Raw genomic sequence first — 27380 nt, 5'->3', positions numbered from 1 at the left:
CAGAATGGGTGACTAGATAACAAGCTTTGCTAAACATTGCTCAAGGCAGTACACCGTCGATCATTGGGCAGATTTTGGATTCGCTATTGCGCAGCTTTGCAGTATGAGTTAGTGGCTTGAGAGTAATCTCCAAGCAGATCTATCGGTGGCAAGACAGTATCAAAAGGGACAACTAGTATCCAAAGCCATCGGAGACTGGTGTGCCTTATTGACACTGCCTTCCCACCGATAGATCTGCTTGGAGATTAGCTTGAAAGTGTTAAAGTTTAAGTCCTCCCCGCACCAGACGGTGCATAAGGCGGAGCCTATCTCCGTTTCGGCAGCCCTGGGCCACACAACTGTGTGCAAGTCACTACAGCAGGGGGCTAGTCTACTGATAGTGGTGTGTGTTAAAATACCATACTCTTTCCCAAATGCTTAAAAGTGTAATGGCTGATAATGTGGCTATTTTTCCAAAGTCAAGTTGGCAGTGATTACATGCACTAATTATCGTACAAGTATTACCATTTTACTGTATAAAGTGTATAAAACAATATGTTTCTGTGATATATTTCGTGTAAGGACATTTCTGCAATAAAGGTTATTCATTGCCTTATTTGGCGTTAATTCAAACTCTTACACGACCTCATCCCAGCGATTGATAGGTAAATGATGGGTAGCATTCATCTATTTGCCACTATACCTGTCAGTCTGCCACCCATGCGTACGAATCCCATGTAAAGTGGGAATGGCACTGGTACTCAAAATTAATAATTTTATGCAAGCTACATTTGAATGCTCTACTATTTTGCATGTTAATTTCAAATGGCATTAAAGCCCAATTTGTAGACTACACGATTAATGGTTTGATGTTGGTAAATATTTCTGTGCAAGCCTGTTTGGAACGGTACCTTTCTCGATCGTTTGGCCGCCATTTTCCTTATCCGTGGCCGTTTGTGACGTCGTGAGCATGGCCGTTATGAGTGACAGGTCCACGGAACTTCGTCTCCTCTCCTCCCCAGAGTCTTCATCTACAGGGTCCACCACCGGCTCGCGATACCACCACTCTCTGAAGCTGTACCTCAAACCCTCGAACCAATCAATGAACGCGTAGTAATCCGTTTCGATTTGAGTGAGAATGATGTCACCTTTCCTTGATATGTGTGGCGGGAGATAGGTCTGTACCAATCCCCATGCAAATCCAATCATAATGGGGATCCAACGCGTTATGATCACGTAATTGATGTAGATTACACACAGCACCATGATGCAGACTATTGCTACGTCATAGAGGAACAACAGGAACTCGTAGAAGCTCGAAAACATGGCGGAACAAAGATGGCGCACAGCACCCTCAATAAAACTCGAACCTCCCAGATGAAAGTACAACAATCTAGAATCCAGTTAACAATTTTAACAGAGCTGGTTCACGATTGCCAGCTTATAAAGAATGTAACATGCTCTTCTCAAGTCTTCCCGCGTAAGAAGGGGTTCAGTCAGAGAAGTCCTTTTTGTGTCGAATTTTGCACGGCTTTTCAGCATGTCCTCGTGAAACTTAAAGCTTCAAAAGCGTGTACCTACACCCGTCAAAGGCAGACTTCGCAAACTCCTTGCCGAATTCCAACTCTAAGCCACATACGACTTCCATTGGCTCCCTTGGTTAATGCGGTCGAATAGCCGTTCTTGTGGCTTTGCCCGTCCTAGCCAAATTGCATGTAGAGGGTCCCGTCGTTACTGTGATGGCCGCGATGATTCGCACAGTCTTCATCTGATAGATGCCGTTCCTGTTCTGAAATGCGACCAGCTTTTATGAGGCTCAAAACGTGTTAACAGCCTGCACTGCGTATCCAGTTATCCAGTAACAAACCTTTGAGGGTATAAAGTCTGCATCAGTTCCGTAGATCTGAATGCTTCATAAAACTATGTCGAAGGGAAAAAAACCTCCATGCCTCCAACACTGCGCTTGCTGCTTCATCTGGTAAGGCTTGTCGACCTCGCTCATTCCCGTCCCATTTGAGGTCATATTCGCTTAAAAGCATTCGTTTAGCCGGCTCTTACTCGTGTACGATGAGAAAATGTCCCCTAATTGTGTCTCCATGGTAACCGTCATTAATAACGGCGTACTCAGACAACAGTGCTGAATGGCTGATTGTTATTCTTGTGATAGTGATGTGCTGCCGGACGCTGCTCTAATGACATGGACATTTACAAGTGACCTCTACGTCCACTGTCTTTGTCCAAGTAGAGTTGCCTTTTATTTTGAGACGCATGGTTTACAAATGTATAGATGCGTAAAGCATAGCAGTGTTATATGGAAGCGCTAATCGAAATCGGGCCTCAATGTAGAACTATTACTCTGTGAATAGTTTCATCAGGTTGGTAAGTCACTGAATAGAAATACTCTTTTTACACAACTAAGAGATTTATTCCACCGACGTTTCGATTACCATCTATCTGTCACCTTCTTCAAGGCAATTCTGACTGGTTCACATAGTAATGCAGCACAGGTGTTGCTGCTTATACATAATGAGATGCATTTAAAACTATTATTATTCAATGCAAATCCAACAACTACCATATTCATCGTGTTGATTGCTTTATTGGAACAAATCAGTAATTTTTGCAATTGATAAAGCCACAAAACAGCATCCGTTAAATCTTGAGAGTTGCTACATTTCGCTTCATTTTTAGTTCTACCCCCCCCCCCCCCCACACACACACACACATGAACCAAAGAAAAACACTATGTAGTTTGACAGTAGGCCGTTAGGTGTCTCCATTGTACTATAGACCAGCAAAATGAACATTTGTGTTGCTCCAAACTCACAGGGCATTCACTATGACTCCGTACTTTAGAAAGACGATAGAAGGACCAGAATTTTACAATAATTTTTTTCAATACATTTGCATATATCGAAATTATTCATCACGTTTATAGCATTGGTCGTAGTTCTCAATACGTTACTGAATTAACATCTACATTAATCTGAAACTGACGTTTCAAACGGCAATGTCGTAACTTTAATTTTCCGCTTAAACATTCACAAACCTCTGACTATGTAGTACCTCTGATAATTCTTTTAGCACCTTGAGTGATACAATCGTTCAGTTGAGTGAAAATCGTTGACTTCGCATTACGACTTGCCAAGAACCGTAGGCCCTCAGGGTCGTGGCCTAGGAGACTGCTTATTCCCAAATCAACATTCAAGCTGCCATACATCAACTGAATAAGAGCACTTACAACTGGCGCTCTGTAGAGTGCGCACGCTGTCTACATACGTTATTCGTAGGCATAGCACACAGGATCCCTGTACTGTAACAAAGCCATTCAAACACTCCTCAAGCATATAGCTTATATTCATCAGTGTCCATTTGGAATAAACAAGATACCACTTGAACAATATGTATCCTAAGAGTGAAAACAAATGTATATAAGTTGGTCACCAGTAAAAACAGAGCAGGCTCTTGTTTTTGTTGTTATAATTATCAGACTGGGCCGTTTGTTAGTATCTCTTTATAACGGCTGCACATTTATACGGAGAATTGCTTTTCAGGTCAGCTAGCAGATACTTCAAATAACCTTCGATTCCACCGTATCAGAGACGGGCGCGTGACCTTCGAATTCTCTGTTCCATCTATCGCTGTTCCTCCCTTAACTCATGTTCAACCAATATCTCTAAAGCTCTTGGCAGCCGAGAGAAATATAACTACACATATGCCTACTTGACACTTCGCCCGGTATCTGAAAACCATTGCCCCTTGCCATTGTAAAATCCACAGCTAAAAGAGTGGGGTCAACCTATATGGTAACCCTTCTAACCTTTACTCGGCAGGTGACGTTGTTGATGGTAAAAGTAGACACTAGAATCTGGTAATAACCGCCCTAGGGAGGGCCTTACCGCCCTTTAGTACTAAGGGTGCATTTCACTCACACGTACATCCTCTTGACGTCACAACAAGCAATTTCTGACAGACTAGTCTTACGTATAATGCCACGCTTAAACAGACACAAAGATCTGCAGGTTACTGAGCACAAGACTTTCTTCAGGGCGCCATTTCCAGTTTGTAATGTTTTGTGGTAGACGGATCAACGCACGGGTGGATTCGTGATTGCGAGCTTTGCTCTTGTCTTCCAGAGCTTGCACAAGAGGTACGCAAACACGTTATTCAATACGTGTTCGAAAAAGGGTCAAACTGTGGGAGATGTCAACTGTGAAAGGTTTGCAAGGCATGAGGTCACATACACGGGTCGAGAAACGCACGAAAGTGCATACTAAACACATCATATGTTGGCGTACTTGTCCCACTTCATATTCTAACTGAATGAAAAATACTCTTTTTTCACAACAAGAGATTTATTCCACCGACGTTTCGTTGACCATCTGTCACCTTCTTCAAGGCAATCCTTACTGGTTCACATAGCAATGCAGCACAGGTGTTGCTGCTTATACATATTTATGAGATGCAATCCCAAACGCAAATTATTTACATATGTACACAAACACGGGATGACATAACTGTGCGGTCCCAAACTGCGGTCTCATATTCTAACTGTATCAAAGAAAAATGACCATACTTCGTATATCTAAATTCAACAGTAAATATGTATTTTTTATGCAATTAGACATAATCTGTTTCCACATCTACAAAGGAGCGGAAAGAAGTTGACTATACTCCGGTATATAAGTAGCCTCTTCTGTTGACTTTCTGCCATGTTTGGTTTATGAGTAGTCCTACAAACTCTGATCTGCCACTTCCTGCATCCGATCTTTGAGGTTATCTTCTATCACTTTTGATCCAACTTCCTGTTATCGTCCTCGTACCTAGCATCCAAATGGTAAGTGTGGGAAGACAAGACCCTCACAAACACACACCAAGTGACTACCGACCCTCCGTATCACGGGGTAATTAGATAACGTTAAGCACGTTAGCTACCATGAAAAAGGCACGTGCCTGCTACCTTTATCTCGCCATCATGCACTTTCTGCATACAGTCTACCGAACGAAAAGTGACAATAGATAAGGTAACGGCTACACTGGGGATTATCGGGGGGTAATTGAAGACGTTAATTTGAACTATGCACGGTTGGACGGTACCTAATCCATTAGCGTAATTAATATTTACACTTACATAAAGTAAATGTCCCTTAGAGGTCACATGTAATAGAATAACCACTGATACTATTACAATGAATTATCAAAGTTTAATGACTATGCGAAATGTTACTTAGAATGTAAACAATCCGTGCAAGTTGATGGAGAGATGAAGAGATAAGTGAATTGAAAGGGGTCTGTACTATCCGAAAATGTCGCCATACAAGATCGTCGACAACATTTTGGGATATCCCAAACCTGCAGTCTTGGCTTGCGACGTGTTTGGGATATCCCAAAGCTGCTTCAGAGAGGCTTTGGGATGGGGAGCGGTTTTAGGATACAACAGGGTCGATGCATACTTCCTCAGAGTAGATAACACTGTCTTGCATATAGTATGCAATCATCTGTCTCTATAAAAGTAGAAATTTCACAAGTCTGGGCTGAATTTTGTCCCATGACTTGTAAAAAACAAAAGGTAAAGCAGTCATCTTCCATTAAGGTGAAGCATGATGCTTTTTCAAGTAGGTAGTGGTAGTGCAATGCGGCTTCGTCACGGCTTGCGTTTTTGACCAAGCACACCGGGTCACCCCTACTCTTCTCGATAAGTGTGTTGGGTTCTTTTATGTGCAGGGGATTGACGCTTGAGACTCATGCCCGAAGCTCCTTCATCCCATGACTGTATTAGGACCTGTATATGTGTCTTTTAACCCTTAAGCTGCCAGGTTTTTTAGCCAAGTAAAAATCAAAAATGTTTGACCCCTGACCTCCCTCACGAAACCCGCGAAACACCCGGCAGCGCTAACTCCCCTAACTTCCCGGCTTCGCGCGCTACACGCACGCAAAGCTGTTTTGTTCTGTGGAATTCCCTATCCCGGTTATAACAGGGTCCAGCACACAAGGCATATTTCTGTATCCCTAATTAAGTCGGGACTGGCAGCTTAAGGGTTGTTAAGAACACTGCGCGAAAAGAAATCATACATGTGTGAAGTCGTGCAGTGTTCTTGACCTGAGGCGGGCACGTCTTACGTAGAAAAAGGAGACACGACAAGACGCGGGAAGATTTACACGTCTTATCTCCGACGCCTACAGAGCTCCAGGCTAAAGAGGTTCCAACGAAATCTTAAGAATCTTGTTGCATGTATCTGCATTCCGCAATAACTGCTCGTTACTTCACCGTGGTGTAAATGCATTTAAATTCGAGTGGTTTTTATTTTGCCTTAAGGCGAAAATGGAGTGTTTGCGGTGGTTTTAAGTTCGCTGTAGCGCTATAGTCACATACTGCTACAGATTGGACATAACTATCTGCGGTGGTTTTAAGTTCGCGGTAAAACGGTCACCGCGAAAACCGCGAACATAAAACCACCGTGAACATTTCTGCATTTACAGTATTCCCCAAATTCTATGTATTTTCAGCCATACATAAAACAGCCTTCTGCTATTCAGTACGTATCAATCAATTGTCGTAGAGCCAATACTATCAACCCTTGCGAGTCACAAGTAAGCCGCTGACTAATTTATCACCCCCCTCCCCACTACCGCAGTTCGCAATTTGCTTACGGCCTTTCCAGATACCGCATTATTGGACACGTAATTGATGGTATCATCCTGATGTGATCTTGTTGTATTCCTTTCGGGTATCAAATAATTGATCACCGTTGTTCAGGCGCCGACATTGAAAGTCTTATACTTTGATGAGGTCACACAAAGGACCTTGAAGGTCAGGGCGTGATAGAGGCATAGGGGTGAACTTGATAATGAAATTGGATGGGGAAGTAGTAGCCAGTGGGTGGAAGGTAAGTAATCACATCCATGTTCCAAGGGCTTTTTCTTCCTGAAATGGGAAGATTCAAACATGTCTGCTGTCCGTGAGGACATTGTTTAATGATATATCTTCACCATGAACGATCAAAGTGCCTACATGGCAACTTATAATGGATTTATGATAAATCACATTATGTATTTCACTGATGTAAAAGAAATATGACAAACCATGAACGTTCAAAATTCCCACATGGCAATTCATAATGGACTTATAATTCATCACATTATGCATTGTGTAACATTGCACTGATGTAGAGAAAATATTACAGTTCTAGTTAGTTTGATAGCTTGTATGATGAAACCATGAACGATCAAAGCCCCTACAACCTAATTTATAATGGACTTATAATCACATTATGAATTGCACTGATGTAGAAAAAAAAGATGACAATGCTTCTTAGTTTGATTGCTTGTATGGCGATCAAAGTTTCTACATGGCAGCTTAAAATGGATTTATGATAAATCACATTATTCATTGTACTGATGTAGAAAAAATATGATGATGCTTCTTAGTTTGATAACTTGTATGATGAAACATTTGGCATGTTGATATTTGATATATACAACCATACAGTCATCTGTACTCGGAGTAATATTATATCAAAGTAGCTGAAATTTATTGCATGCTAATATAAAGATAGGCGATGCTGCAACTTCTACTTTGCCAAGTGCATGTAACATCAATCAAAGGGAGTTAAGTACCGGGGGCTTAGTGCCAGACTGCATACTCGAGTCTGGAAATGGCGTTGGGCTCCACAGTCTATTACCTGCAGCAATACCCTGTTCATCGATTTGAGTCGGAAAGAATTGGGGCTGGGATAAAATTGTCCCTGGTGCCGGGAAAGCATGTCTTCATCGATCCCTTTTAATATTTCATTTTGTATCGCATTGCCGGTAAACCGTACTATGGTGTAACACGCCAGGTTCGGCATGCGTAATCTGTGTGCGAAGCTACTGCGCCTGCGCAATCGTGCACCGCTGTGCAGGGTTTGCTTCAAATCCTTGGCCGACACGACAGCTTAACGCATAGACCGCTCAAAAGGCTGGTAGCACTTTCAGACTTGCTTTAGACCACCAAAAGGCTTGACATGATTTGAGGCCATTATTTCCAATCACCACAAGACTGACAGACCGAAAACTATGCTCTCCTCAGCCAATAAGTGTTTGTTTGAGTAGGCCTATAAACCATGTGGTCCTTCAATTGTTAACTTTTGACTGGGATTTGTTAGTCGTGACAACTTCTATGCATATGTACTACGCACCCTTGCACCGCCGCAGGCATCTTCATAGGATTCTATCGTTGCCAATTGTTTAACACTTTTCGACTGTATACAAGGGTAAGTCAGAAAGTAATACCATTATTATCGTAGCATGTTCATTCTTGTAATCTGGCACAAATATAGAGGCACATATATATTTGAGACTGAAATATCTCAATTCGTTGTCCAAATTCTATGAGCGACTTAGTTGATTTCAAGATGACCACGCCCTTCGAAGTCTGTCAGAAGCAATGGGCAGTTACCCTTGACCGAATCACAATTACGACATTCGCATCCCCGTCGATTTCAGCGCTAAATAAAGCAATAAGGTATTTATTCCTTTTTAACCCTGAAGCTCTGACATATTGACGACGATGGAGTTTGGTTTTATCCTCCTTATTGTATAAAGCTTGACCTTAAGGTAGCACGAAAGGTGATTATACAGAATGTGAGTGTCAGTTGTAACAGGTTCATAGGATTATCTTTTGGCGTATCACTACGCCGATGTGGCTTAAATTGGGCATCTGTCAAATTCAAGAGCTACAGTTAGACTATAATTGACTTTAGAATCACTCCAAGAAGGCTATCAACTCTTCAACCAGATCCATGATCTGAAGGAAGCAATTGCAAAAACGTATTGAGTCGTCTTTGATGTCTGCTGCCATCTCTGTAATGGATGTCCATTACTTCGCCGAAACTGTCAGAGTAAAGTATAAAGATAATGCTGGAAAATAAAACTTTATCCTAGATAAGGCGGTGGGAAGGGTTTGCGTTGGCATTGGCAAGCTCATCACGGACGTCTTGACAGACGTGGAATTCATTTTCGGCAATTGGATATTATATGTCCATGTCACGAGTGTCATTAATACCTACAACTAATGGGTTGCTATCAAATTTGTTTTGTGTAGAGATACATCTATTACTGTTATCATTTTGCGGAGAACTGAATTGGCAGGTCGACAACAAAGTGTCTAGAGTAGCGCCGTACGCCGTTTGACTGATATTCCAACCACAAATCCTTCGCTACTTCTTCATCAGAATAGGAAGATATTCTGGCACATAGCCATGTTACACAGCAAATAACTTTTCAACATAATACTGACACGGATCCTAGAACGACTTTCAACCTTCGGTTCTTATTGATGAAGTGTTAACCATTTCTGACATAGAGCCAGTCCCTCTGACTTGTCTCTAAAAGACATAATGTAGATGAACGTTCGACGTGGTAGATATTGCCCAAACGTTGTTACCTTGGGTTGTTAAATTTTACATGAATTCCTAGGTACTCCTTTTCACTAACAGGATAGCGTATCTTGCCCCTGGCATCACATCTTTAATCACCATACATAACTAGGTTGAAGCTAATCGTTCTACACCTGGAATATCTTGCTTTAGATACATATATTCAACGTGGAAGAGGTTGCCCAAAGGATGTTACTATGAATTATTTTACATAACCAATGTTAAAGCTAATCTTTTTACGCTTAAAAGATAACATATCTTTTCCGTTAAATACATACGTTCAACCAGATAGAAGTTGCCAATAGATATGCTAATAGATAAACAATCTCGCGCATCTCACGTGCACAATATTATGCGCTGAAGTAACATGAATATTGAAACTAAGGAATTGATCAAGCCAGTACAATACATTATTATGAAAATTGAGCATAGCCAATATGTATTCAAGTGTTACTGGCGTCACTTGATTCATCATGCAGTTGCAAGAAATGAAATATTGTCGGTCATTTTATTGCACTACCATATATGTTATAGATTTGAGTGATATATTTAGTTTTTAAAGGCAACCAAGTAATATTAGGGTCCAATATATGGAAATAGAAACAATGTTGAAATATTTATGGTAGTGACATTTACTAACACTATTCAGCACATTTGCGTAATAACTTCATACTTTGAGCATTTTTAAACCGCACAAAAACGTGCCGTGCGATGATTCCCTTAGTTTCGCAAGCCTACAAAAACCCTGGCAACTATTTTCTGTTCTCAAATCAAAACGACGTCGTATTTTTTCTGGACGTCGCTATACATTGTGATAGTGTTGTTGGAACTAATCATGTATAGTAATGACTAAATGAATTGACTTTCAAAATCCGATTTTCGGGCCCTAACTTTAAATATCTTTGTCTCTAGAAACCCTCATGTTGTCGGCAAAAGCTACTGTACCAGCGTTCACAAGTTTGAAAGTGTAACAGTGTTCCATATTCAACCCCACACGCGTGAGGAGCAAGTACATGAAAGTCGTCAATCAATGTACGTTTGTGTACGCACTTTACTGTTGAAGGCGCGTTTCTGAAGTAGTTAAGAGTCGTAATGCACGGGATTAAGTATGGAATCCACGTGATTATCGTGATGCGTGAGACAAGAATTCGATGTGAGTACTGCGGGCTTGCAAGGTCAACATATTGTGCAAGGAAGACTTTGTACATGAAACGCTCATAGGTTGCGGAAAAACATGTCAAAGAATCGTGCTTCATCGGATATACTTGTTTGTGGAGCTCTTAGTATTTTCTCTTCATCGTGATGAAACGAACAGGTGGTAATGGCTTGTTATCCGGTTTTTCTTCATCTCGTTGCTTAGATACATGCTAGAGACGATGGTGCAGACAATATGCGTGCTGACACATGACAAGCTCTCGCGCCTCCGTAAATTATTTTTAGAGTTTCTCGTATGCCTTGTTGATTGCAGTTCCTTACTTCTGCAAATAAGGTTTCAAGCAACATTGCATGTGCCTAATTTCCTGTTACTCTACGGTGAACGTGAGTAGCATATGAAAAATATATAAGCACGAAAACACAAACAGACTGAAAAACAACACCTCTCGTGAGTAAGTAGCCTCTGTCATTGACCCATGACCTGGACCGGCATCTCTGACCATGTCTGACCTGTACTTCCTGCCACTCCGGCAAGCCTAAATTTTGCTGTCATCTTCCAACTCACTTCATTCCTGCCACTCTACTGACTTTGTAGTTAAATGAATGCGGACACATACCAACAGAAACAAACACCTAGACAGAAAACAAAGACTTCTTACAGAGAGACAACAGCATAAATAAGTCGACGTATGCGGTGTGTTATCGTGAATGTAGGGTGTCTACACATGTCAGGACGTGTGCCAGATATCAAAGGCTGTTGATTTGCGTGTACGTAAACCGAGGGTCAAGTAATTCTGTGTGAGTAGCATCCTGCAGGCTTCGTGACTGAATTCTCTCATTTTGCTGCTTACTATGTACTGTTTTCTGATTGTGCATCCGTCTTTTGATAGAGCCAAGTTTCTGACAGCCTCCCAAAAACTGATATACAAACAGAAAACAGTCCATGAAAAGCCACAAAAGAGCCCAGCCGCTAAGCCTGGTAAGAAGGCTGGGTGCCATAACTAACCTGTGGAGGGTGTCGGTTTTAAGCTACCTATGTGCTGTCTCTGGTTTCTGGACTGGCCTCGGACAGCATCTGCATTGGGACCCAAAGAAGAATAAACGTTTCTGTTACATCATACGTTAGATACACATGTTGATCAAGTTCGCTAGAAAACATGGATCCGGCTCTAGAATTTCCTGCTGTATTATTTCTATATATACATGTTTGAGATGATGATCATATTTCAATGTGATCATATAATTTGTATCTATGTTATATTTTGTCTGCCCCCCCCATGACCTCAATGAAAAGTGCCCTGCAGGCCGATTTTTGAGCTTCTCATGAATAAGTAAAACGAATCCAAGAAACAAACTTCAGACAGGTATTTGAAGTAATTAATCACACATAGTCGGCAGAGCATGTTGGCATACAGTTTCATTATAACATTTGTAGCATCCGAGCTATCTTTTGATTATATGAGCGTCGGACGCACAAGTTAAATTGTACTGCAGCGTTATTATTTTCTATATCTTCCCATAGCTTTTTGACAGAGTAGCCTGTAGGGAATGTTGAGTTGGCAGCCAATATCTCAGCATTAAGTCTGCTATGCTATGTGTTAAATCGACCGTTGCTAGTCGTGACAGCATCATTACTTTCGGTATAAGCCTCAGCTTATAAGTAAGTGCCTTGGAAAGGCTGGCGATGTATCATCTCAATCAGGTGCATTAATCCGTCTGATTTTTGTATTAGAGTGAAGACGTATAGTTTACAGGCAAATGCTCACATACGAATGCAATAGCGCAACACATAATGTATCTGAGAACGGGTGGGAGTTATATAATCAAGCGACAAATTCACGGCTTATACAAAATTGATATACCAATAAGAGTATTTTATAGTATAAGAGTATAGTTTACAGGCACATGCTCACATACGAATGTATGCAATAGCGCAACACATAATGTATCTGCGAACGGGTGGGAGTTATATAATCAAATAACAAATATTCGGCTTATACAGAATTGATAAACCAATAAGAGTATTTTCTGATGAGTTATATCCTGCACTATAATAATTTTTAGGTTATTTTGAACTACGCATACTGAAGGGGTGGGAGTTATATAATCAAGCGACAAATTTACAGCTTGCACAGAATTGGTTAACCAATAAGAGTATTTCCTAACGAGTTATATCCTGAATTATAATCATGTCAGGTTATTTTGAACTACGTATACTGTTATCTATTACCTCCGTACAAGATGTTAGATAAAGCTACCGATATGCTATCATAGTTCTCGCACTCAACCATTCTGACCATGAATTGAGACTAGAAACATCACCATACTGCCCACAAGCATTATTAGATTTCTATTAAAGACGTGAAAAATTACATTACGGTACGCCTTATTTCCTCAGGTTCTTGATAGACGACCGCCAGACCTATTTCCTTTCTGTTTAAGTGGCTAAGCACGCAGGAAATGAGATTGGTTGAGCCCCAAGAGACATACAAGACATCCATACCGCACATCATAAAACATCCTGTTTGTACTGAATAGCAAGGTTCTTTCATTCACAACCAAGTATTTTACAAGAGCCGACGTTTCGATGACTATCTGTTAACTTCATCAGGGCAATATAGTTCACAGTGCACTGAGGCTAGGTGTTACTGGTGACAATGCACCATCTCACCATCGTTGCATAACAGTATCTTTTTTAGTGTAACAATACTTTACGTTTGGGACTGCATTGTTAGCAGTAACACCTAGCTTCAGTGCACTGTGAACTAGTCAGTATTGATTGCCCTGTGCATCCGGCTTTTGATAGAGCCAAGTTTCTGCCCTGATGTGTGTACTGTTTGTATTTTGGGGGTTAGTGCAAACCTAGCTCTATTGAGTCTTATTGTACCAGTTGATCCATAGAGTTAACTTTCTCTTAATTCTAACTTGGACGTGTCGACAGTAACAACACCCAGGCGGTTATAAAATCTATCGGGAAAGTAAATTACCTGTATTGCCATTCCGTACACTCTCACTACCTCTGACATCAACAGTAAGACATCTGTTAAAAGCTCTACCACCAGCGACATGTTCTTAACTTCTCTACCCATGCAATTGCATAGGGCCAAATGTTACAAGTTGCTGGAATCTAAGTTAAGTGTCATTGAGTGATGTACGTGGCAACTTCAGAAAAATGCTCTTAGCAGGTGACGACCTCCCAAATGCATTTCCGTTGCTTGAGATTCATTACATCAAGGAGCCAAGATGGGAGGGCCTGTTCCATATGTATACTTGTTTCCTCTTAATAGTGCATTTGTGAGGTCCCCAAGTTAATAGAAGGCTAGCTAGGTCACTGCCTTTGAGACTAGTGGTCTTCTTGAGCGAAAAACAACGTAGGAGGCCTGTTATTTTTATGCGTCACGTTGAGAAGGCAATACTTCAACATCAGGAAAACCTGACCGCAAAAAGTCATGTTTCTAAGTACATGCGTGCCACTAATGTAAGCGTATCGCTGTAGTGCGGCACTGTCGTTCATTTCCTTTAGTGTGTTTGAATAAAGAGGTTGCTCATGGTAATTCTGTCAATAAATTGGAAACCTGCACTTGGGAATACTACTGATTAATTTCCCATTCTAATTGCGTTACAAACAAACCTGGCATTTTTGTCTCTTTGATAGTCTGATCATAGACAAAGGCTGTCGAGGTTTCGTGGCGCCTTCTCTTGATTCTGGACACAGAAAGAAGATCGTTGCAGTCTGACCTTTCTTTGATGCCGGCATTGGTCAGATTGTTGTATTGTTATTGGACCTGCCCTTTTGAATGACGATTTGGTTAGGAGCCTTTGCTCTATTCAAGCTTTTTATACATAAAATGTATCAGCGTTCCCTAGTTGCACATTCGATATGTTGTAAACATAAAAGGTAACTATTCTTGGATCTTTCTAATAAGATATCTTTAACGAGCTGTATTATTATTGCTTCCGTTAATTCCCCTAGCTTTCACCATTTGAATAGCTTACAAAAATCCGTATAACTACTAAAATCAACAAACCCACTTACGATACAAAACGTGGGTCTCTTCATTTTCCACTGCGCCTTCAAAGAAGAAGTCAAACCCAACCATAGTCAACCTTAGTTAACTTAGAACTTTCACAGTAGACTAGATAACTTTTTCGATTCCCATGTATTTTCATGTACTTGTTTGTCTGCAATTAGCCTTCGGGCATGAACTTGCAATAAAGTTATAATGATTATTTTATGCCTAGCTTTATATAGGCCTTTTTCACAATGTAGAACGGATAAAGGGGGAAGAATACGCCGGAAATTGTATGATGCATAATTGCTGACAAGAGGCAGCTTAGCGTCGTACTTAATGCTATGTGGACCGCCTTCCTCGTATTCAACTGTAGTGAAAAGACCTTTCTCGCTTTAACGTATACAGATTGGCTGTTTTCCCATTATTGTGGAATCTATAGTTGCTGACGATGTATTCTGTACGTTATTTGCCTGTACTATTATACCATATAACGACCCCCGCATTAACAGTCTCTTCCAATACGAGCGATGATAAAAACTGACGACAAATATCCCTGTTAATGATGAAAAGACGGCGGTGACTGGCAATTCTTTCTATGGGATTGTCTTATCATCGTTCAAAGGCAGGGGCGTGCGCTGTTAACTTCGGGGATTATGGAGCTCACAGACCCTGTGATACGACTAAAGAATAACAATGAGCACTTCGCCTTTGTTCGTCTAAGATCAGGTAAATCTAATCCGGTCGTTGACCTTTCTAAGCCGCTTCCTTTTCAATGCTTTCAGTGATTATCCTTTTTGGTAATACATGTACATTTCTATCAGTCCTGGCATCAGTGAGTGTCTACAAATGCCCTTTAGAGTTAAATGTCATTCTATATTTTGTGTGTGATAGAATTCCTTTTCATGCAAGCCAGTGCCTTCTTAGCATCGCTTCTAGAACGACTTCATGTGCTACTATACACTAAATTTCCTACAAGTACTGTTGAAATTAGCCAGTTGAAATCTGGCAGGTCTATATCATATCTTATGATGTAAAAGTCTATAAAGCCATATTTTCCTCCTTATTTGACTATCGTGTTTGTTATGAACAAGTGTATTCGAAATATGTTTGCATATAACGGAATTAAGGGTTTATTTGTTAAAGATGCAATTGTTTCATGTTGAAGATGATCTTCCACTGTCTCGGAAAAAAGTATTACCAAATAAGTACGAATCTATTGTCAGTATTTAGACTAAAGTAGTCACATGCAGCTATATTGTTTGCCATTGTCTTTCCGTCCTTTTTCGTGTATTTGCAATTAGCCTACGTGCAAGAACTTACAATAAACTTTCAATTATATCGATAATCTACATATTAAATTATTGGCGTGTATTGGAGACATTCACGCACGAGCGAAGAAAGAGCACAAACCAGAGGAGACAGTAATATCTCCTCTCCATTTTTCTTCTGCTACTTCTAAGACCAAGAGATCCTTACAAAGCAAGAAAGGCGCCAGAACCACTCAATGCAGCTGTCTCCTAGATCCTACAGATAGATTCTTCAGACTTAAAAGTGGCGGTAGTCATCAGAAATCCTCCTTGCCGGCACTTGGAGAGTCCGGCTATCAGACACGTTATCAACCAGGCGGCTAATGTTAGGGCCCGTGACTTATGGGGCTGAAAATTGATGTCTTTGCACTTCGGAAATTGCCAAATAGATGTAGCCGTCAGTTCCCCTTCCCTTCAACTGTCCATCATGGAGTTAGCTTGTGGGCAATTTGCATCTGATTATACATCAGATAATGGTGGGATGAGTGGTGTTAGATAAAGTACATGTCATGTAATGTGTTTTATCAGAAGTTTTGATATGATTGGTATATACAGCTTGCAGCGGCCTGCGGTCTGTTTCTTTCATGTTTATTATTTGCTATAGGGTCATCGAAAGAGATCAACTCGTCCATACACTTTACATTACCGGCAAAGTTAATGCTTTTTCCATGGAATGCTTAAAGTACCACATCGACAAGGTCTAATGTAACATTAATGGCAGCCGACACGCAAAATCTACATTTGCTGCTCGTACAATGGATGTAGGGGATTTTCCGGTTAATTCGCTTTTATAGATGTATAAAATGGTGGATAAGTAGAGAAAGGCATTATCTTAATGATATTGCCTGAGGTTTGATATCAGTCTTGTACGTAATGGACAAATCGTGGCTGGCAATGCCAAATTCTCGTCATTTTGTTGTTGTATTTTGGGAGATCATGTCACGTACCGTAATCGTGCTATCGACATCTGTACATAAATGATGTTGCTCCGATTTCTACTAGATTTTAAATACCTTTTGATTTGCTATATCTGACCTCTCAATTTGCAAGCTGAAGTCGATTGTTGCTTATTCTCAATGTTGTCTTGGTACCCAGTAATATCCAAATATCTTAATAAATTATCAAGTTGTTATCTCCATGAAAAAATACTTTTTCATCGGGATATTGTCTGGAGTGTGTGTTTGCGTGTGTGTATGTTTGTGTCACCGTATGCTTAAAGTCAGCATAACTGTAGAACATGTAGATGGATTGTAATGATATTTGGTATGTGGGTAGGTGTTGAGAGGAGAAAGATCGATTTTGGACTCCCTGGTATGTGTCACTGGAACTGCAATGGCGTATTTGTAAAAATCCTCTAAGGAGAATAACTGAAGAAAGGAACGACATATTTTCATGTTATTTGGTACGCAGGTAGGTTGGACAGAGATGTACACACTGAAGTGCAAATTATGCAAATTGGGACTGAATTTGCATAAGTAATGAGGAAAATCTATACCTCCATTCTAGGTATGTTGTGAGAGCTCACACCTTTCACACCTGTTAGTTTCAGACCCAGATTTTTGGTTATGCTGTTCTATAATTATAATGCCCGAGCTCCAATTCAGCCAATGGGCTGCCATTGTTCGACGTGTAAATGTGATTAAATCAATAAACCATTACTACATCACTACTACATGTCAGCGGTTCTATAGTGACATTATTGCTGCTGGTCCCATCAACTAACATTGTACTAAGGGCTCTTAAGGAATACATGATAGTTGGTATCAGGGGACATCTTTAATATCTAGCATTCTCCCTGAAATGCCAGTCGCGTTAAAAGGACACAGTAGCAATTCTAGTGAATAGCAAGATTCTTTTATTCACAACCAAGTAAAATACTCGGTTGTGAATAAAAGAACCTTGCTATTCAGTCATTCACCAACCTGATGAAATTATTAACGGGAGTAATTCTAGTGTACGCAATTTTGTACTAATAGTATTTGGCGTTCAGTTATTGCTTTGACATTAAGATAATATTCAGTGCTGTCGAGTGCTTTGCTACACAAGACGCAATAGTTAACATCAGAACATGTATCTAATGTCTTATGCCTGACTATGCATAGACGTTAGCTGGTTACGGATTGGAGGTGTTGCACGTAGCCAATAGAGTAATACATACATGTATGTTATTACATACTTTCAACATTTTAGCCCCGTCTACAGCTCATCTTTCATACATGGCACACTTAGACTTTGAACTTGATGACATTCCAAACAGGTGGATGTAGAACTTCACTAATTGTGCGTTCATGGCCTTTTCGAATTATGTATGTGACGGAGTTTCTACCAAAGATGGAAACACCACAACTGAACCCGGGTTAAAAGCTATACAAGTTATTTATGTTCATACGTGCTAGTTGTTTTTTTGAATTGATTTGAATCAATATACCAGGTGTTCCTTTTGTGTTGTCACTGTGATATATTCATATTATTTTTTGTGTTATTCATCACTGTTATTATTATGATTATTTATGATTATCATAATTTATCACTGTAATCTCTACCAACACTATGTCAGATTTATGTACTCAATTTGGTGTCCTATAAGTCCGTATGGGCTGGGCGACTTTATTAAGTCGCAGGACTCGAAAATGAAATATTCATTCATTCATGTACATTTTTGGCATCCTTAAAAAAGTATGTTAAAATTGATACTACTAATTTTTTTTCGTAAAGGTTTCCATGTCAACGTAATGCGATATTCTGTAGTAAAGAAACGGTTTGTGCTTTTCCTATAGACGTTGCATGTTGATAACAAATGTACCGTATCCAGAAATATAAAAAAGACCATTCCCACCACAGAGTGTATCTGATGTAGGAAAGTAACGTCCTCTCCATCTTCTGTGATCTTATCTAGTGTAAGTTGGCATCTTGATGCGATGATGTATTTGTGGGTTAGACGTGTTGCAATGAAAATTCCTTTGACGTTTCACGCCTTTATGTTCCACCAAGATGGCCAATAGACGTCCTCTTATAAACGGAATAATAGTAAAAGTATGGAAGCTGGCAGAAAAGCATTGCTGTGCCAAATTGAACCTACATTCCACTGCTTCGTGAAAGGAACACCTTTGGTTCTTTTATTTGTGTATTTTAGCGGTGACGCAAAGAGGAGATTGCCTCACACTAAATGTTATTGTACACGTAAGACAATATTCCTAAGGGCCCTGTCACACTTGTGCGTATATTCAACTGCGCATGAGTTTCACAGTAACATTTTTTTTGTTTTTGGAAATTTTGCGGGGAGGAAGTTGTTTTTATACTTTAACCCACCGTTGAGCAGTCTAGTTATCGAACCAAATAAATAACTTCTTTGGCTGCAGACTTAATCTAAACCAAAAACATGTTAATAGGTAACTCATGCGGGCTTGTATATACTCACAAGTGTGACAGGGGCTTAAAACATTCAAAGGAATATCGTATTTTGTCCTCGGTGGGTATCATTTAGTTTTATTTTGTTAGATATTATTGTTAGAGAGACGACCACAACACTGTATCCTGTTGCAATTATTTACAGTCAATTCGCTAAAACACTTCTCACCCCACCCAAAACAAGTAGGTCCAATCAAAAGTCAGAGATTATTTTGTGATATTTTTGGTTCACGTTTTTCTAAACATAGCTACACGACGATCCTGCCTCGACATGCTTAATGTTTCTTTGACATTTGTTCATGGCAAAGTACGAAATCCTAAGATACACTACATTGGCAGCAAATAATCCGTAAACCCACCCCTAGCGCTATTTAAAAAAGTAGGTTAAAACTAGAAGGCAAATTTTGGTCTTCGACGTACCCCATCTGGTAGATTTAGTAAATGATTTATCGTAATCAACCCACGCACAGTCTTTCTTCTACACAACATGAACATGATGAAATGTTATGGTGCCTGCGGAAAATATTTCATACGCATAGACCAAGCATATGGGTCAAAGGAGAACCACCCACAAAATGAAAAACACATTAAAAAGTATGCGGTCTCCCTTCATGTCTATTTTTAACAATACTGGTCAATGTTTTGTTTGGTACAATTTAGATATAGATCCATACGTTCTTGCATGTACACGTATATTTCGTAGTCTATATACACAATGGTGACTGATATTGGCGTGACAAACTGATGCTTGTATGTAACCTGCCCTCCACATGCACTGAAATGTCTCCTCACCAAATACAAACCTGGATAAAGCGTTATTTTACAATGAAGGATATGAGCTCTCTAAAGTGGCGACTCTAGTATTTGTCATGCGGGTGAGAAAATGACGGGTACTCCTACCGATGGTGTACGTTGTGCCGTCGATACAGAAGGTAGCGCTTGTTCGCTTCTTCACTGGCGGGCAGGGACGTGGTCGCTGCGATGCCATATCGCGTCCGGTACCGCCGACGAGATCCGCAGAATGTATCTCTGTGGTGTTCAGATGTGTTATCTCACCCAACGATCTCGCTCTGTACAGTCAAATACCTCGCCCGTTTTGAAACGGACAGGTGGTTGGCAAAAGGATCGACCGCTTGCCGGGCGAGCGAACCAATTGACGTGGTGGCGTTGCTAAGAGGCATAGGCGACCCTACCGTAAAATTGGTTCATTTTTGCACTTCTTTTATCCGTAACACGCCATGCAAATGACTTTGTAAAATATGGAACATCCCATACATTTTGCTCAAAATTTAAGTCACATTTTTCCTTTTTGTGTTATTATTGACGGAAAAAATGCACTCTGGTGTTAAATAACACGACTGGAGGCAATAATGCCAGCGCAGATTTAAGCAGGGTTACGGTGTGATCTTAGATAGATTATTTGCAGTGTTTGTCATGCGCGTTGACTTGCGCTCGTCCACCTGGGACCCAGGCCTCGTGAGTATTGTTATCCAATGGTCCCTGCGGCAAATACAGGCAAATAAATGTAACCGCAATAGTCTGGCCTCATATTTCCCCACTTAACAACACATTTGGAATTGTGTGCGGGTTAAGGGGTCACCGCACTAATAATTGAATTGCCTGCGATATATATTTCTATGGTGGCATCAATTTCATAGCATTTACACTTATTATTATTGCTGCATGATATTTGATTATGGATACATAATATTCACTCACTCACTCACCTACTCACTACATAACACATAATACAAATAGAATATAAAAGTAGGACATTTAGAGAAATACAATGGAGGAAAAAATGATGTTTATAACAGAAATAAAGACAAAACCACAATTGCATGGACTAAAAAAGAGACAAAAACACGATTGCATTGACTAAAGTAGAGACAAAACCACAATTGCATGGACTAAAATAGAGAAAAAACACAATTGCATGGACTAAAATAGGGACAAAAACACAATTGCATGGACTAGAATACAGACAAAAAAACAATTGCATGGACCAAAATAGAGACAAAAGCACAATTGCATGGACTAAACAATTACACCAGCGCCGATTTTGCAGCCCGTATGATAACGTCAGTGATTATAATTCTATTCCTCCTCATATACACGTTGCTTGGTACCAGATTATCTAGATTCTATGGTGTCCAATAAAACGATAAAGATTCATCGTCAGTGCGGTATATGATAGCATGGCGTATTGACTGTAAATCAACGCAGCCGGCCATAAAACTATTCGTTAAACCGCAAAACGAGTTGCTGACAACAAAAAAATGAAATCATAAACCACCAATATGAACTACAATAACGTGTTCGTACGACGTGATATTTGGGGTGACGTCAGTAACGACGTCTTTGAGGGGGCAGGGTACGGTCGGAAATGTTTTTATGTTTTCATCTCGCTTTAATGATAGATTAATCAGTATAATTGTATTTCTTTCTTGATTACACTTTCTGTTATATGTACCCTCACACTTTATCGATTTTTGGTCATTCAAAACGCTTTCTAATTTCACAAATTTCCATATTCATTTTTTTATCTTATATCAATAACTCAATCTACGGATAATTCAAAGTTGGTTCATTTTCTGCAACTTCACAAATGTTGCTGAACCTTTGCTGCTGTCCTCATCTTTTTATTTCAATCCTTTGATTAACATTGTCCCGTCTTTTCATTAATTAGAAAATCCCTGCCTTTGGCATTTCAAGAGAGAACCCTTAATGAAGTATTCCGAGGCTTTGTCTAACGACCACTGTGATTGGCTTCTATTGATGAAATTTACAGTACTGTGCAGTTGACGCAACATTATATCAAAACTTGTCCACTGTGGTTTTCTTTGCAATTGTGTTGATACTTTGATTGGTCAAGGTCGACTCATGTGTTTTTATTTTCAGCGGCACAAGGATCCTTGAACTTGGACATCAGAAATTCAGTGATGGTCTTGAAACTTCTGTTACAGGGCCCATGGGAAAGCTCATTGCTTTGTGAAGTAATCTCTAAGCAGATCTTGGTAATCTCCAAGCAGAGCTTGGTGGCAAAAGCAGTCTAATTGGCCACCGATGCCAATAATACTGCCATTGCCAGTTAGATACTGTCATTGCCACCGATAGACCTGCTTGGAGATTAGTGCGAAGGTCATTCGCTCTACAGGAATCTGATCTCACGAGATTTATTACATCTCGCGAGATCTGTGCTCTCTCTCGTTACGGTACCTTTAATCTCGCCATAGTCATTTTCTCGCGACATCTTGACACTTGGGGATTTGTTTTCTTCAATAAAGCGTCAATATATCACTGTTGCGCATACAGTGGTTCATCTCGCAAAAGGGACAGTGCACTGAATTGTACAATGTACTCCCTTGTTCATTTCGTCATATAGATACGGCAACGGATGTGGGTGTATCTATCATCGTCATCTGGTCGAACAAGTCTCACGTATTTTTTTTTAATTCAGTTTTACCACATTTGTGAAAGGATTACCATAACAGGTGACTATCACCTTTTCAAGATGTTAACCCAGACCAGATGGTAAGGTTTGGACCATCGCATACCGGGGCATGCCCCTACTCTTTTTTGAAAGGTGTGGTGGGTTTGTTAAACGTGGGCGGGGTGTGGCTCCCCCCAAACACGGGACCTCCATTTAACGTCCTAGAGTCTGGGCAGCTACTTTCAGAGTAGCACCAAACGTAGTAGGAAGTACAAAAAAACTCATATACTCATTATAGGTAAAGTGCAGACACCAATGAAATGTTGGCTTGCATTAGTACCGATGAACAACAAAGTTGCTTTTGAAGTTGCCCAAAATGATTACCACATAAAAGATTACTACCGCGTGGTATAATTGCCTGCTAGAGGCATACATTATGTTTTTAGTCACTAGCGGTGGCCACTTTTGCTGTAAAAGGGCACTGAAAACCACTCTAATTCTTTACGAGTCTGGGTGGAGAAGTACCATAAATATATAATATATACTCCTCCCTTCCACACTCTTTAGTGTACGAGTTTGAACACTTCTCAATTGCCAAGGCACACAAATACGTTGCACTTCTTTATTTATCCCCCCTTTGGTGCTAATTTACGATAGTAAAGGCTAAAATAAAGCAATTTAACTGTCATAGCATGATGCTGATATCGCAGGGAGACCTCAGCATCACCATTAAGTATGCTCCCGTGTAGGTTGCTTGTCCCAATTGGCTGCATTTTAATGGTACTTTAAAGGGTAAGAGGTACGTTGGGATTCAAAAGGATATTGCCTTCGTTTGATTAGAAAAGGCATTTGGGGTGAATGTGGTCGTATTATCTTTATTCTAAGCCATGGGATGAGTGTGGTAGTAGTATGTATTCTATTCTTGGTTTAGTAGGATTTTATTTGTTTGCATGTTACTTTTATGAAGAAAATTCCAAAATATCCATACCCATGCCGAGCCAACTACAATTACAATGACAAGGGATTTTATTTATTTATTTATTTATTTATTTATTTCAACTTCGTTAAGATACAAAATGTATAATAACAGGACGGATCCTTTCTGTAGTTTCTGTCCAACATGAAATAAAATAAAACTATATACATATACAAAGTACCGTTAACAATATACATGTACAAAATAGGAAATAATGTCAACAAACAAGAGTATACAAAAATACATGCAAAAAACGGATACATGTGAATTAGATTGGTATTAATTGGGGGATATGAATGCTTTTGTTTTTGAGTGTACTTGTTTGATAGCAAGGATATAATTTGCATACAACCTTGTCGACGGTAAGACTTGGTATGGTTGACGTCTGTAATGAATGTTTAATAGTGCTTAAAGTCATAAAGATGGAAATAGGTTACGCACTTTCCAGCATACAGATGTTGGATTAATCATAACAGCTTGGTATATAAGTTCAATATGTGATATTTGAATGTTTCTTAGTAGGGTGCATTTTTATCAAAACTTAAACTGGGTTGTCATCTATTCCTGCACAGGAAAGAAATATTACAACGCTAAGTGATATCTATTTATTTTTTTCGTCACAAATATGAAAAAAAAAATTATCAAACAATATGCTGGATATTGCTAAATACTGCTACCATGCTAAATCCGGATCCACTACTTATTTGCTTTTAGTTCAATGTTATACTGGTAACCCCAATCAAGGTTATATAACCTCCTTGCCCCAGTCATTGTCAACAAGAATTTTTTTCAAAGAAAGCAAAAGAACTTGGCCTTTTGGGAAAAGAGAGCTACAAGTCAAATTCGTGACGGACTCTGATTCCCAATCATATGTTGTAACAGAAAGGAAATGAAACTTCACGGAGATGAGTGCCTATTTCCCGGCTTACGAATGCAAAGGTCTATCTATAATTCAACAAGATATACCAAGTGAATTTAAGGACTGCATCCCCCAGTGGGATGCCCTGCCTGGCACGGTAGTGACGGCTCCCACAGGTGAGTCGTACCGTGCCAGGCTGGAGGCCTGCCCGCCTTAGCCTGGGACCCCCCCTCACCCCCACCCCCCCTACATTGCCCCTCGCGGGGTTATCTGGGGGAACACCATGATGATGATGATGATGATGATGACCTCTTTGATTCATGCTTACAACCATCATATGTGTGAAAAGTCATAACTAACAAACATAAACAAGTCATCGGATTCAAAACGCCTGCCGCTGAGGACAATGAAAGACTTACCAAGTTCATATAATGTAGAATCAAAGGATATTATATATATACTTCATGGCCTACGGTACGGTAGCTAAGTAATGAACTGATTTCGGCCAGCTTTCCGTTTCAGAGCATAATCTTCCACAGTACTTCGACAGGAAATTGGGCGATTTGTCACATACCTTGCCGTACCATGTATCTTTCATGGTATCAGTGTACGAAGCGATTTTACGTGTCCGTACGTGGTTCAGGGTCGAATATACAAGTCATGGGATTTTCTGTTTCGAAGCCATTACGGCCAACTTCACCACCATATATAGCCATCTACTTTGCTGCCCCACATTTTTCAAGGCAAGGCAAGGAAAATCCAATTTGCACACGTCGGGATGAAAGACACCCGGGGTTTCTTTTATCGATTATCTCTCACGGTGTTTTTGATGGATGTTCTGACTAGACTGAAAGGTAGTTAGCGTTGTAAAGAAAGCTAACGAGAAAATGTCATTCAGGTAGAATAAGATAAATGGGCTGATAGGATATCAAAGTAACCCTCGGTGTGAATAGTTTGACTTCTTTATAGGACGTCTTGGTACACGTAGATTCAATTTGATCAAGTGTTTTCTTTCACTTAAGGTTTCTTGTGCTGGGGACGTGAATGAAGAAGAGTGGTCTGAGATGGATGGAGAGAGAGCTGGTTGTGAAAGCGCCCCCAGGTGCCCATCGGTCCATCAAAATACGGGATAGGTGAGGTGAGGATAAGTTCGCATATTGTCTGTTGCATGTTGCAAAAGAGTGTGATTTCTTCGTGTGCCATAGTGGTGGCACAAGTTTTGGAATATTTTCAACTGTGGTCCAGGCACACCGCCATGTAATGCACCTGTAAACGTGCATCACGAACGCGGTATTCTATCGTGTGCGATGGTATGTTTGGGGATGGGGGGAGTCACGTTTTGAAATATTGAAATTTGAAATCTCTCATTTCTACTATGTTTGAGAGAGAGAGGGGGAGAGGGAGAGAGAGAGAGTGAAAGAGACAGAGAGAGAGAGAGAGAGAGAGAGATGCGACAGCAATGGGTCAAATGGCATATACGTCAGCAATGGGTTGTTGGAAGTCGCTAACGCCTAACAATACCCCTCTCTCAACAGAGACGGGGGATGATACAGACTTCCAACAACCTTTGACCCGTCGCTGACGTCACACGTGCATTAAGCCATGTGTCCTGACCTCTTTTATGTCGGAGACACGAAGAACACTGAGCGAAGCAGTGGGAAATTCCGGTGAGACCAATTTCTTGAGTTTGGAATCAGGTCAATCGTACAATGATATTGGCTATCAAGTTGTTGTTGCAGTGCGATGTCACAGCTCGTCCCTGCGCAATACGAAGTGTTAATGGAATTATCTATAATTGCTCGCTAAGGAAATCAACGGTAGTTCTCATTAGAACACATGGTTAAGCCTTTCCTTGTCCAGCCTGGCCGAGTGATATATGACGTGCAGTGATTTTGTTGGATAATTTGTCATTTCTGCAAGGTTTGGTCGCCCGGAGATTTGGAAGCATGATTGGAATAATTCGTCATTCCAAAAAGTTTCTATAGCCAAGGGATTACTCAGGGAAATGGCAATATTGCGCTGGGAGTCGTCCTTAGGTATGGTAGACATAGTTCTTTAAACGTAAGGCCGCCAGTTCTCTTGTTTTTCCTATCTAGGATCATTGCCATGTATAATTTGGACAGTACGTCATTTCTACCATGTTTGGTTGGGCCATATTTTATTCATTTGTTTATTGGTTCGGCATGTACATGCCAGGGTTGCCCAACTAGCCGGGGGCTATTGCTAATTGTATATTGTTGTACCATAAATATGTAATGATATATGTTGATAGAGTTATTAGGACTCAAATGACTGTGTATCTCAGTTATATTGTATTTGACCCTTACCTCTTCCCTCATGACCTCAATGAAAAGCGACCTGCGTGCCGATTTGAGCTTATCATAAATAAAAAAAGGTTCAAACAAACACAAACAAACAAACCCATGTGCGGCCATGGGACTGTAGGTTTTGAACCACTCACACCGGGAAGGACCCGTACTCTTTCCAATAAGTGCGGTGGGTTCTTAAACGTGCTCTCCTCAAACACGGGACCTCCATCTAACGTTCTATCCGAAGGACGTCCCTAACCGAAACTAGGTACTCATTTACAACTGAGTGAAGTGAGGAAAGTCGTGTTAAGGGCCTTTCCCAAGGGCACAACATCGGGGCATATTGGTGGTTTCGAACCCGGGACCTTTCGGTTGTGGGCGAAACACCCTACCGATTACGCCACACTATGCCATCAAACGGTTCGGCCATTATTGAACACATTCGTCATGTGCATTTAAGTTGAAGTTACAATATATATAAAAGCTTCAGGAGCAGGCCGTATTTCTATAAGTTAGAAAAGGAAA

The 27380-nt window shown here is 40.4% G+C and overlaps 1 protein-coding gene across 7 annotated transcripts in view; it reads right to left on the bottom strand.

The window, feature by feature from the left end:
* Nucleotides 1-27380, bottom strand: part of LOC136420672 (dual specificity calcium/calmodulin-dependent 3',5'-cyclic nucleotide phosphodiesterase 1A-like) — a 62551-nt gene that overhangs the window by 19799 nt on the left and 15372 nt on the right. For 2 of the 7 annotated variants that reach the window (XM_066407732.1, XM_066407733.1), the window contains exon 1: nucleotides 891-1939. In XM_066407732.1, coding sequence (XP_066263829.1) covers nucleotides 891-1305 — 415 coding nt within the window. In that variant the 5' untranslated portion in view covers nucleotides 1306-1939. Of the gene's footprint in view, nucleotides 1-890; nucleotides 1940-11556; nucleotides 11626-20178; nucleotides 20438-27380 lie in introns of those variants that run through there. The other 5 variants (XM_066407734.1, XM_066407735.1, XM_066407737.1 and 2 more) reach the window with 4 other exon arrangements.

Source organism: Branchiostoma lanceolatum, chromosome 15 (assembly GCF_035083965.1).
Source record: "Branchiostoma lanceolatum isolate klBraLanc5 chromosome 15, klBraLanc5.hap2, whole genome shotgun sequence".
Classification (NCBI taxonomy): Eukaryota; Metazoa; Chordata; class Leptocardii; order Amphioxiformes; family Branchiostomatidae; genus Branchiostoma; species Branchiostoma lanceolatum.
Note: the sequence above shows the minus strand (reverse complement) of the source record. Positions and strands in the feature narration are given on the sequence as shown.